The following is a 14436-nucleotide window of genomic DNA, read 5'->3' on the forward strand; positions in this document are numbered from 1 at the left end:
TCTATAGTACCAAATGGCACCCAAATTAAAAAAATATAAAAAAAAAAAAGATGTAAACCAAGGATGTGGTTTGTATAGCAGCAGTCCCGACCACATCGTTCCAAATTTTGACTATGTCCTTGGAAATTTAAAAAAAAAAAAAGATAAAGATGTACAATCAAGCCAAGTTATTTATTAATATTTACGCGCTTTAGCTAAATTCAAGTAATAGTATTTGCAACCATTCAATTTTACTTGATCTTTTATATGTTTTATTGGATGTTTCTTATAGAATATCCCTTTTTTTGTAGTATATAAAATAATCAAAGCTTTTCATCACCTAGTTATTTTTTTTGGTTACTTACAGGTTTGTTTTTCTATTAAAAATAATTATATTTGAGGCATGATTAAGTATTAAATGCAGACATCTCTTTCAATAAAGATTCAAATCTTAATTTATCATATTGTAAGAGATTTTCTTCTATTAGATCCAACTCTTATTTGTCCACCATCTTGTTTGTTATCAACTTGCTGCATAAAGTTTTGGTGTAAAGTATTGTAAAACAGAAACAATCAACAAATAATCAAAAAAATAAAAATCAACATCAAATTAGGATCTGTATATCTAATTATTGAAAACTCCCTTATACTCCTTCATTTCAAAAATATAAGGCATTTTTAGTTTTTTAAAGTGTAATCATTATCTTTTTTTTTAAAAGTATCCCTGTTAATGAACAATTTTTATATTTATTGTAGGGTATTTAATATGAGTAAATGTATAAAGATAGGATTAGTTTGAAAGTAAATAACTAATTTATTGAGGATGAAATTTTATTAAAAATACTTTATATTTTTTAAGGAAGGGAGTAAGAATTGTGAGCACAATCCATCATTTCTCATACTCAACCACATCTGCAAATCAGCAAAATCTGCCTATCACCATTATTTCCACTTCCAGTCACCAACAAGCAACCCCTCTTCTACCTCAAAATAATACTCACTTAGATTCTAATTAAATGCAAGAGTTAGATAATTAACTCATATATATTAAAGAAATTAGTTAAATTAATTATTTGTAAAAAAAATGAGCGTCAATTTTTTTAAGTTATCTCTCATTTGAATCATTTACATTAAAACAGTCCCTATTAATTGAATCAATAGTTTGAGAAAATATAAAAAGTTTAGGAGACAAAAGAAGATTGATCTTAAATTCATGACAAAAACAAATTCTCAACTAACTCTTATATTTTGTACTGGAATAAGTAGCGTATAAAACTCAATCAGTTATTAAATCCAACACAAAGGATTTTTACCCCTGCAATGCCTAAACCCACTGAAAATCAATAAAAACAAAAATAAAATAAAATAAAATTGAAAATATCCGCAGACACTTCAAGAACATATATTTTCTCTCTCTCTTTTGAGATAATAGAATTTCATGCCGAAAGAAGTCTATTAAAATTTGAACTTCCATGTTATACTTTATCATTATACTCTAGCTCTTCTCTTCCTAGTATTTCAATAATTGAACCATACACGTTTGAGGATGATGAAGCATACCCAGCTGGTATTCAAGTGTTTATATCCGATGCATCTATATTTTCATTACAAATATTTACATACAAAATTATCATCATAAACAAGAATTATATCTGCATGCTATTTGCTGAGTTCTTCGCAAAAGATTCAGCAGCTACATCATCTGAATGCATTTCATGCTGCTTAAGGCTCCGAACAAACTTTGTGAATGAAGGAAAATGCTCTGGCGAAAATAAACAAGCTCCCATTCTCTGATACATGAACAGGTCCAGCACATTATCTCCTGCTACAATATTCTTCTTAATCTGTTCAAATCCTCCAAAAGCACCAGAATCTGAAGAGTTTTCTCCTGAAACCTCAACCCCATTATTCCTACAAGCTGCCATTATCTGTGAAAGTAGCAACTCAGGACTTGACAGAATTTCTTGCGGCTGAACTGCATCTGTAAGATCCATTCCAGGTAATATCATTTTACATGAATTTTTTGCAAAAATCTTTGCAACTTCTTCGTAACCGTCTCTTTTAACAGTGTTATAAAATCCAGCGGTCAGCTCAGAAGGATGGGATTGCATTCTGTACCAAGAGTGCATTAGCGGGACTTTACCATATGTAGACACTTCAGTGTCGCTGAAAGTTGAAGCCGCTACAGAAAGGAGGCGATCTCCATGGGTTAAAAGCTGATTAGCATACCATGTGAGGAAGAAATTCCCATATGGAGATTCCCATGATCCTCCATCTCTGAAGAAGCAGTTGGAGTTTGGTGACTGGTTGTAGGCAGGGGCATCATGGGGACCACCAAGACCCCATAGAGGATTTCCAGATGCTTCAGCATGTTGCTTGAGAATGCTAAGCATGTTTTTGTCATAGCACTGAAATTCTCCAGCCCCATGAGTTCCACTGTTGGTGGGTAGCTGGTGGTGAGATGGATATCGCAGCTCACCATCTGGTCCTAATCCCATTGAAATTCCCTGCAGTATAGCAAGAAAACTTTGTCAATTACATAAATTTAGGGGAATTATAGTTAAAGTTGGAAAAACAGGCGGGCTCAACCCTTATAGGCAAGGCTTTTATGGGCCAGTTTTTTTATTTTTCACTCCTTTTCCAAGCCCATAAGCCTATTCTGAAAAAAATTAAAAAAAATAAAATAAAATTAAGCAGTATAATTAATTAAAATATTTAAAATTAAAAAAAAAATCCTCATAATCTTTTAAAAATTAAACAACAACATCTAGAAGTTTAGTAAAAAAATTCAAATCTTGGTTAAAAAAACAGTTCATTTTTTTAAAATACATAAACATAATAATTATAGAAAAATAAAAAATATTAGATATTTTATACTGTACACTAATATTTATTAAATTAATTTTAGAATAAATTAAAATTAATAATAATATAACATGTGTAGGATCAGGGCTTTAGGTGAGCAGGTCCTTCTTGGCTTCAAAAGCATGTTTTACTGAAAAAAAAAAATTAATAATCATATAATAGGACTTAAAAGGCCCCTTGAACCCCTAGTCCTTTTTTACAGGGTTTATCAAGGCCAGGCCCTAAAGCCTGATTACTTTAAATAAATTCAATTTTCAAAGCTTGAACCCTTTTAAACAGAGCCTCCAAGCTCAGCCCTTATTTCCGGCTCTAAATTATAGTTAACTATTGTGGTTTATAACATACTAACTAATCCTCTGATTATTGGCGAGGAAAAAAAGGGCTCTAATATGGTAAAATGATAAATAGTTTCATCATTGAAAACATGTTTCACATATATCTTGAACAATTTCATGGTCTTCTGAGGCTGGTTCTGGAGATAAACTGACATTTGGAATAACATCATCTGCATGATTCTAGCAATGACCTCAAGATATTATTCTAAAATAAAAAAAGGTGGAAGATATAAGTGAATCAGACTTTTAACAACAAAATTGTTCGTCATTCCAAGACATGTGATTAAGTGGTAAAATAAGATGTAATGATCAAGCAAAATGGCAGAAATAACGGGGCTATTAAATGACACTTTAATCCACAGGAAAACAAACTGATTGTGAGCCAAACTTATAGAAAAAATATATTGCAATTATTTACCTATAATTAATATGAACACTGATATCAGAGCAAATAATAGGTTCCAGAATACCAAATCCATACCGTTATTGCAGAGCCCATGAAATGAGAGAATGCAGACTTAAAGCTCTCGCAGAAACTTTGGTAGGCTTGGACTGGGGTTTTCCCATTAAGAACAGGAAGATCATCAACCCCTAATGAGAGGCATTCTTTATAGTATTCTCCAGACCGATCTGTGAAGAAAATACTGGGCTTGGATTTACCAATCTGGGACACCCACTTGGGTAGTGGAATATATGGCCTTTTAGAGCCGTGAAAGCAAAGAGATACATGGAGCTTGAGACCCATTTTGTCAACCATATCAGCCACAGCAAGATAGCCAGACCAATCATATTTTCCCATGGCATCTTTCTCAACAATTCCCCACCAAACAGGAAGCTCAACACCCTCAACCTCTAGTAGCTTCAATGCTTTCATGCCAGCTGCAATTGCTTTAGCATTGTTTATCGTTTTGCAGTCTGAAGAAACTGCATCTAGTGGCGCCCCACAAACAATCTGACGCATTTCCCTGCACAATACAGTTTCATGCAAGTTAGCCATATTTGAATTCCTGACACTTTCCCTTTGTTTATCCTCTGAATAATTACAAATTTAAGATATAACTCTCTTTTCTTTTGAGAAAAAAAGGTCAAAAACAGTAACTCTCAATCTTATTTAATGTCAATCAGGAAAAAAAGGAAAATGTGCCACTAAATGCAATCCCCATCCTTCTCCCAGCCCCAAAAAGGTCATTCCTCTCTCCTTAACCTTGCCACCACTTTGACCATCAACTATACTGGGGTTGAATTCAGCAATGCACATGATCAATATGCCAGAAGCAGAGTACCAGCAAGTGACCCAAATAAAGGCAAGTTTTGATCCAAAAATGATGCTATAAAATTTTAAAACCCAATTCCCCAGGTAGCTGGACCATATCCATATAGCTAACTTATAGGCTGAGGTGTGATGTGCGAGCACGCATGTGTTTTTTTTTTTTTTTTTTTTTGGAGGGGTGCAGAGAGAGAGAGAGAGCATTGTGAGTGATGGGATCAGTGAAAGCTAAGGAATAAGTGAGTGGTATATGGGACTCTGGTCTCTCAAAAACCAAAGGGCGTCTTTTGTTGCTGTTTATATTTCCTTTTGCTTATTGTATTTGACTATTGCTGCCCTATGCTATCATTCTAGCGTTCATGTTTAACAGTGGACAAGGATATAGAAGGCATATTTTATAAACAAAATAGGTTCCGGCATGGTTCCCATCACATAGGTAAATGCAGACAAAGAGATAAGTTGAGAGCAAATCGTAGCAAGGAAGCTCTCAAGAGTTAATCCTTTTAAGCAAGCCAGGACATCAAACGACAATTATGTTCTCCTATTAATCATTTTTTTATTTTTTTGATCAAACATTAATCCCCTACCTGATCTAACATATGATTACAGAAAATTTTTGTTCTGTCCAATTCATTTTGCTAACTCAACTTCGATAGGCATGCCATAGCACTGGGATTCCATATGGGAAGACTATTCCTAGAAACTCCGTAGCTGAACTGAAACATTCTGTATTTCTCAATCAGGGTAAAGACATATCATCTATGAAAAAAAGTAATTAAGACAATTATTTTTAAACCATCAAGAAGATTGATCTTCAAAGAATTGAATCATTATTACTCAAAAGTTGACCAGTCCAATAAATGTATTTGGCTTAAGAAGTTCTGACTCCGATAGGTGCCTGATCTAGAACTTAGATAGCTCCAAGATGACTATTCTACTTCGTAAGGAGATAAAAAAATTCCAACGTTATGAGATAAGTAGTTCATTTCAAGTTCAAGTCAACCAAATAAACAAGAGTTGCAAGTTTCTTTCTGTTTTTTTTTTTTTCCAAGTCAAAGATGAACCAAACACCACAAAACACATAATAAAATATTAAACTCACCGATGTCGATCTCTTTCCAGATGCAGATTGCCTCTCCTCTCGAACGACTCCAGATTGAAGAGCTTTCAAAGCGAGGCGCATCCCAGCCTTCTTCAACCTCGTATTCGCACTAAAACAAGTCGAAAACCTGCGATTATCTCTAAGTTTACAGAAGCCAACGTCTCCATTAGCCAAATCAAACCTTCCAAGCTTGGCTGCTTGAAAGCTCCCAATTGTCGCCGAGACCTCCATGGCCGAAACACTTGATTCACCTCAAGAACTAAGAAAACAAAAAAATCAGACTTTTCGGTATTCAGATGGGCTCAGAGTGTTAGAGATCAAAATTGAGTTTGAAATTGAAACGAAATGGAGTTTATGAATAACGTTGTTGTGTGTGAATGAGCGCTCAAAAGCTCGTATTTGCAGAAAAAAGAGACGCGCTTTTTCTTCGCGTGTGGGGCATGCGAAAGAAAATAAAGAAAGCTTCTTGGCCACGTGTTGTTCTCCCAGGAGAACGTGTTGAACCATGTCATTAAATTAAACAATTTAATAATTTATTGAATGATTAACCCCTAACAGTATTATTCCTGTTCCAGCTAATGATCCACAATCCACAAATATAGCTCCGCCATCTTAAGTTATAAAATATTTTAAATAAAAATATAACATATTAAATAAAATTATTAAATATATTTTATAATTTTATTTTTAAATAAAAATATAAACTTTTAAAATCCTTTTTTCATATAACTCTATTTATAAAAAAATACTCTTTTTCAGTGCAAAATATAAGTAGGTTTTAGGAAAATTCATGTGCCAGCAAAGTTTTCATTCTCATAAAAATATATATTATTTTTTTTATCTTTTATCTCAATTTCAATGCACTTTATGATGAGTTGGAGATAAATTATATAAAGATCTAGGTTATAAATATAAGTGGTAAAATAAAAAAAAATTACATGTACTATAACTTTATTTGAACTAAGATTACTTGAAAGAAAATTTTATATTGTCAACTTAAAGAAGTTTAAAGAGACTGTCATTGTATATGAAAAAAAGTAATATTAAAAAAATATGGTTGATGAAAACTTATTTTTGTCAAAATATCTTATATTTTGAAATGCTAAATCTTCCCAACTTGTTTAATAGATTGGGACTATGGTTGAAAATAGGTTAAGTTGAGCCAAATTTTAACCAAATAGGTGTGAACTTGCATGATAAGTCAAATGTTTGAGCTTGATTTAAAACTTGTATAAGGTTTTTCTCATGGCTCAAGTCTAAAGCTTGTATAAAGCCTGACTTGATTTAAAGCTTATTTAAAACTTTACTTAAAAGTAAGTATTTTTAAATAAGCTCGCATTTTAATTTTAAATGATTCAAATTTACATTAGGACTATTAATATAAATATAGCCTAATTTATGAACTACAATATATAATAATTAAGGGGACTTACGAACTACAATATAATAAAATAATAAAATAAGTCTAATCTAACTGAAAAAAAATTAGAAATAAAAAAATAAATGATTAAAATTAAATGGTGAAACTGATGTATATGTAACATATTACATAATATGTGTGTATAAATAGCTAGTTTATTTGGCTCGTAGGCCAAGTCCTTAAAAGTTACGCCAGTTAAATAGGCTTAATTAAAGGTTTAAACTTAGTTTGAGCTTATTTAGAAATAAGCTAGGCTGGGTCTATAGTAGACTAAGGTGTAGGTTCTTGATAATAGCTTAGCCTATTCCCACTCTTAATTGGATTGGAGGAAGTACTATATTTAGTGTGTTTTGATTTTCAGTTTATAAAATCCATTTGCTAAAAATTCATTATGCAAAAGTTAGTTTAGTAAAGTCATTTGTTATAATGAAATATGTATTTGGACCTTTTTTTAAAAAAATTAATTTTGATAAATTAAAAGTTGTTTAAATTATGATAGTAAAATGTGGTTTTTAAATATATAATTATCAAACAAGGTATTGATTTCTAATAATTATAATCTTTATTATACAAATATAATATATTTAAATATTTAAAAAATATGATAAAGATTTTTAAATAATATAAAATTTTATCTATAATGCTAAAAACTTAATTTCTAATTATTTATACTTTTTTAGTTTGTAATTTTAGAAAATGTAATAAAAATTATTTTATTACACATTAATATTAAAATTAACATGATTAATTATTCAATTTATAATGTTAAAAAACTTGGTATCTAATTATTATTATTATTTAAATAATAATTAATATTTTTAATAAGTTAACTATTTTTTTAATAAAAAAATAAAAGACTAAACTTAAGATAATATAATCAAATAACATTTCACTTTTTTAAAATTTTACCATTTTAAACTGGGGCCAAAAACACATTCAACTGTCAAATTCTTAAAAATTGAAAAATTAAATAATATTTGAAACCAAAATTTATTTCAAAAGTTTTTTTAAGTAACTGAACTGAAAAGCGAACAAACCCTGACTCGATTAATCGATGGTATTGAAAATTTGAAATCAATTCAAGTTCGCTACCTCTCTAGTATGACTAGTGAACCAATCCTCTTGATCCGCCCAATTAAAACAGTGTTGGGAATGGGAACGATCAACGGAGTGAAATACGGGATGGTAAATTGGTAATAGGAAGATCTAATTAACATTATATGAAGATCTAATTAACATTATATTAGTGCTTAACAATAAAAATAATAATTGGGGTTATACAAAGTATAAGTAAACATCTCAAGACCTAAGATAGCAGCCTTATTGCCTAATCCTTATTATAGAATACCTTCTAGACAAAATTTGTGTGTGCTTAATATAAGTCATATAGAGGATTATTATTATTATTTTCAATTTTACCATTAAAAAATTTCTAAAATCTTAATTTTAATTTAATATTTTTATGTAGCTATTTAAATGTTGTGTTTATTTCTCTCATTAATAGAAGCAAAGTTACATATTTTTAAATTCTCAGAGAGATTTAATGAGTTAACGGATAGTCATTAATTAGTCTTTGTGTTCTCACTTTGTTAAGCCTAAAATGACATCATTTTAAGTTAAAAAAATAATTGTAATTGAATTGATTTTGATTCAATCACAATTTAAACCATAAAATCCTTAAATCATTATCTTAATTAGTTTAATCACCAGTCTAAATTTCAATACCTTGACACAATCTAATTAAAATTGGAAAAATACACTTCCTTTATTCTTTATTAAAAAAATTGTCATATGTCTCATTATGTTTTATAAGCAAAATTATAAATTTCAAAAAGAATTTATCTCATCACATTTTTCTCGAATTACACTTCAAAAGGATAATATTTATTTTCATGAGATAACTTTATTTCACTAATTACATGATAATTTAATTTAACTTTTTAATTTTAGATATAATTATTTTACTTAATCAGAATTGGTTATTTTTTTAAGTTTAAAAACAGAGTATTACGTGTTTAAACACATGATACTCTTCATAAGATATAGTCGCACATCACGCAAAAATTTTATGCCTTACACGGAACCCTTAACTTATTTTCCTATAAAACTTCAAAATCAAAGATAAAGAGTGTTTGTCAGTTTATACATTACACAACTTATAATTAATAATTGATTGATTGACAATTTCTCATTGATGTCAGCTGTTTACTTTGCTTCATTGTCCTGGAACCAAATATTTTTATTGCATAAAATATGAGAAATCAAATAAATTATATAGTAGTAACTTTAATATAAATAGTGTTTTCATGTTTATTTGTATATTTTATAAAACATTATAATTTTTTGCCAAATTAATGTTAATATTGAGTACACCTAGATATGTGGTTTTTCATATAGAATTTAAGGACTTTCGTATGATTTCATATAGCTCATTATATAGTTTATAATTTATGAATTGATTAAAAATTAACAGAAATCATTGAATCTTTGCCAACTATTAAAGAGAAAGAAGAATAAAAGAATCAATAAATTAATTAATCTTTTCTTGATAGCTAAAATTAATTAATCTTTGAAAATGGAGAAAGACAAAACAAAAAAAGTAAACTGATTAATGAAAATAGAATAATAAAATCAAACTTAGAAAAAAGGTTACGTACGGAAGGGTCTAACTTGAATTATAATAAAAAGTGCTTTTTGTCAAGGGGGAATATTATTTTAATTATTTTAATGTTTTTCTTATCATTTCAAATTACGACTTTCTTTAAAAGAATTGAATTGATAACTAGCTTCTTGAATTTTGTAGTCATTGGTTGACAAAACTCAATGCATGGATGACTATGATTCATAATTTACACAATGCGAATCATTAGGTGTTGAGAAAAAAATGATATTCAACTTAGCCGAAGACATTGGCTTTGTTTGTTTGGAATAGGAAAAAAAAATAGAGAAAAAATAAAATTAGGGTAAAAATTTAGAGGAAACAGATATTTTCACCCTTATTTTTTTTTTAATTTCTCATTATGGACAAGATCCGTCTTCATTGGTTTGTAGCAGAATAATTTAGATTAGCCACTTGTTCGAACAAGCATATATATTTGATCAAAAGTGTGGTATTTTTCTTTTTCTTTTTTTTTTTTACTAGGAAGGAATATAAATATGGATTAAATGTATAAATATGGGCAACTTCAAACTAAACGTGATTTAGGTTTGTAATTTTTTTAGAAAAATTAATCTTTAATCATTCAACTTTTAACTCACTTATAACTCAGTTTTCAACTATGACTCGTTACGACTCAATCTCTCAACTATAACTTGCTGTAACTCAGTCCCTTAACTTTTGATTCACCTATAACTCAGTCTTTTATTTTTATTTTTTTTAAAAAAATTTTATCAAATAAGAGGATAAAAAACTTATATATTATTTTAAATACCCTCCTCTTGCTCATTTATATGAGATATAAGCTAACATGAAAAAAAAAATTATTATTTAAAATACCCTCCTCTTGCTCATTTATATGAGATATAAGCTAACATGAAAAAAAAAATTAACAAAAGTTAGAGACTAATTTATAAGTTATTCAAAAGTTGAGAGATTGAGTTATAAATGAGTCATAGTTGAGGGATTGAGTCATAATTAAAGGATTGACTTATAAGTAATTTAAAAGTTAAAGAAAAAAAATTAATTTTTCTTCTTCTTATTTTGACTAGCTAGCCTGCCACTCCATCAACCAGAATTCTCATTCCACATAATTCATTCAGGGGGGAAAAAGCACTGACACTCAATTAAAGCATTTAAACAATTAATGTAATAACAAAATAACAATTACTATAAATCAATAATTGCCGACAATTGAATAAAAAAAAAAACATATTCTTTTAATAAATTGCTTAATAACCATCCATGACTTATAAAGAGCCACATCTAAAAAAAAAAACAAAAAAAAAACAGCTGGAATCTAATCATAGAAACACAATCCTTTGAATACTTCCCTAGTAGTCTTGACAATTTCACTCATGGCTCTGTTTACAGCATCAACCCAAATATGGGACCTTTGCGATCTTGTAAGAACACTGTATAAGATCCCAATACGAAGCATAGGCCTTTCATATGTCTGCTTTTATTAGCATGTCTTTTAGCTACACATGGTTAAGGTTGACTTGAGCATGACCCTTGTATGTTGCTTAACTCAATGTGTAATTTGAGTTAGTTTTGGTTCGATTAACCCAAAATAATTTTACAATTTTTTTGAAAAATATATAAAAAAATTTATTCAAAAAATAGAATTATTATCATTTAAAATATATTTTTTATAAAATTAGTATTAGAATTAAAAGTAATTTTTAATTACATATGATCAACAAGTGTCAATTATTTTCACATAATGGTTAAAAATAAATTTTAAATTTTGAAAGAGATTAAAAAAAGTATAATAATGAAAAATGTGAAAAATTATGGAAATAATACAGTGCATGGTAACTTTTAAGAAAATATAATATCATAAAATATTATTTACAAAAAAAAATTAAAAAAAATGGCATATGTTCTGATTGAGTAAGGTCTGATCCTTGTTTGACATGTGGCTAGAATCGTGTTCCTCGTTTCCTTTTGGCTTCCTTGGTTTCTCTTCATAATAAAAAAAAAAAGGAAAATCACAGTTTGTCCCAAAATACTAAATTAATACTCTCCGTTAAAAATATAAAATATTTTTAATTGAATCTCACCCTTAATAAAATAGTTACCTACTTTCAAACTGTTTTTTTTTATATTTACCTCTATCAAACACCTTACAATAAATATAAAAGCATTCATCAACAGAGACACTTTAAAAAAAAAAGACAATGATTATATCTCAAAAGATTAAAATGTTTTACATTTTTAAATATTCAATTCCTTAAAAAATGGCTTACATTTTTAAAAAGAGAAAGTATCAGTTAAATTCTCAATAAATTAAAAAATGAGTTGAAAATATCAATCCAAATTATTTTAAATTCAAGAGTTTTAATTACAAATAAGTATTTAGATATTAATATAATTTTTAAATTATAATAATAATAATTTTTGCTTGTAACTATTTAAATTGATAGTTATACTTCATTTTGCAAAAAAATGTATGAAAGACCTACTCCCTCTATCTTATATATAAGAAGTTTTTTAGAACTTTTTTTGTCTCTAAATATAAAGGATTGTTAGTATATTTTTTAATGAATGGACTATTATATTCTTATTAAAATAAAAAAAATAATTACTCTTATTTATTTACTTAAAAAGATTTATTTTTTATTTATAATAATTAAGGGTAAAATTAAAATATTACTATGTTTTTAATGAGATAATTAATTTTTATTAATTTATATGATTTAATTAAAATATTTTATATATAAGGATGGAATGAGTAATTGTTATTAATTTATTTTTTTTAGAATTTAACTGCCATTGTTCCTTTCGAAAAATGTGCGGAACAGGGACTCCGCTGAATTCTCCTCATCTTCACTGTCGATCGAATATATGGACAAGGGGGGGTGTACTTTGGGCCATTCAAATCATCATTACTGCTTGCCTTGTTTTCTTAGGGTTAAATAATTAAGTTCTAAACTCTTTAATATTTTGATCAATTTCTCTTGTATTACGCACAAAAAAATATGGAATTTAACATAAATAGCTAGTTTGATAAAAAAATAAACTAATTTGAAGTCTAATATTTTTTTTATTTAGTTACATATACATATCAAATCATCAACATACTTTACACATTAAATTAATTAATTTAAAAATTAATATTAAATTAATTTAAAAATCAATTGGTATTTTAAAATTCATTAGACTAAGTAATCATTTAAAAATATAAGGGACTACATTAATTAAAAATTAAACTTAAAAGACTAAATTAATAAGTGAAGCAAATTTTAAAGATTAAAAGTTTCATTATCTTGAGAAAATTTTATTTAAGACCTCTTGACCACACTTAATAAAAAAAAAAGGACTCTTAAACTCTAAAAATTAACATCGGGGTGCTAAAGTGAAATTAAAATCTAGAGTAAGGTTATTTCATTGTCCCTTATCCCCTTTGATTCTCCATTGAAGTTATTCATTTATCTAGATGAAATTGTACACTAACTTACAAGAGTTGTTTATATCATTGTTGAATTTTAATTTTATTTCAAATGTTGTAATCATGACAAAATGAGTTGTTCATTTTCCAATATCAAATTGTTCATTGTCATATATGAATTGTTTATGTTATTACTGAATTTTAATTTTATTTTATATTATAATCATAGTAAAATGGGTTATTTATTTTCCTACGTCAAGTTATTCATTGACCTACAAGAATTATTTATACCATTATTAAATCTTCATTTTATTTCAAGTGTTGTAATAATGGTAAAACGAGTTGTTCATTACTCATTCTGGAGTTTTTTATTTTCTTACATAAAATTGTTTATTGACCTATAAAAATTATCTGTGCCATTACTAATCTTGATTTTATTTTGTGGTGTAATCATGATAAAATAAATTCTTCATTTTCCTATATCAAGTTGTCCACCACAAGAGACATCTCCAAACCTATTCAAAAGATTATTCCTGGGTTTCTCATTGAATGAAATCTTAATGCTCCATTATCCCCACCATTTAATCCAATTTTAACAATCATTAAATTTCAATTCCTAGAAGTGTCTCGTGGGTCTCCACATCTCTTAGAAGGATGATAAAGGCATGCACACCCATATCAGAAACACCTTTTCGAATCATAAACATGGTAATAACAGCTTAGCAAAAACAGTGGCAAATTTTCCATGAATTGCAGCATTGCCAATCCGATAAAATCCCCCAGTAATGCTCGAAATTGCCTGGGTCGATGCCTTTGAGGTCCTCATTGAACAGCAAAAAAAAGAAAAAATCTGAAAATAAATAGGCTTTATGGATCCTTAGTGAAGAGGAGTCCCTTTCTTGCTTGCCATTTTCTTGAGGAATCCCTGGTTGAACCTTTTCGCAAATGATGGAATGCGATTGATTCCTTACTTGATGTTGATCCCACCCTTGTGCAAAGGTTTGGAGACATTATGTTTGACCCTATCTTTGGTCTCATCGAAGCTATGAGCAAAGCGATTCAATTAATCGTTGGAAATTTGCATTCAATTTAGGTGCTCATCAAAACTATCCAGGTTTACCAGTTTTATTTTATATTTTATTATGTATTTATTAAAATTTAAAATTTAAAATTTAATAAATCTATTTTATTATCAATTTAGATAATATAAATTTAATTTTGATGGTCCAATTTAATATTAATTTTTTTAAAAAAATTTATAAATTGATTAAACAAATGTACTTTGGATCTAGTCTATTCAGAGTTCATCTGAATAGTTAATTTATAGAAATTAAAAAATATTAATATTGAAGTGGACCATCCATGTTAAATATATATGTCTAAATTGATAATAAAATAAATTTATTAAAATGTTATAA

The 14436-nt window shown here is 28.2% G+C and overlaps 1 protein-coding gene across 1 annotated transcript; it reads right to left on the reverse strand.

Annotated features, from left to right (window-relative positions):
• Window positions 1-1430: 1430 nt before the first annotated feature.
• On the reverse strand, window positions 1431-5929 carry LOC129315291 (inactive beta-amylase 9-like). Its single transcript, XM_054958895.1, has 3 exons — window positions 5528-5929; window positions 3661-4131; window positions 1431-2486 (listed from the first exon to the last, which is right to left on the reverse strand). Exons 1-3 carry the CDS (start codon window positions 5777-5779, stop codon window positions 1626-1628), a joined length of 1584 nt encoding a protein of 527 aa, XP_054814870.1. The 5' UTR covers window positions 5780-5929; the 3' UTR covers window positions 1431-1625.
• Window positions 5930-14436: the final 8507 nt, after the last annotated feature.

Source organism: Prosopis cineraria, unplaced genomic scaffold (assembly GCF_029017545.1).
Source record: "Prosopis cineraria cultivar Desert tree isolate PC_DT_omini unplaced genomic scaffold, ASM2901754v1 PC7, whole genome shotgun sequence".
NCBI classification, from domain to species: Eukaryota; Viridiplantae; Streptophyta; class Magnoliopsida; order Fabales; family Fabaceae; genus Prosopis; species Prosopis cineraria.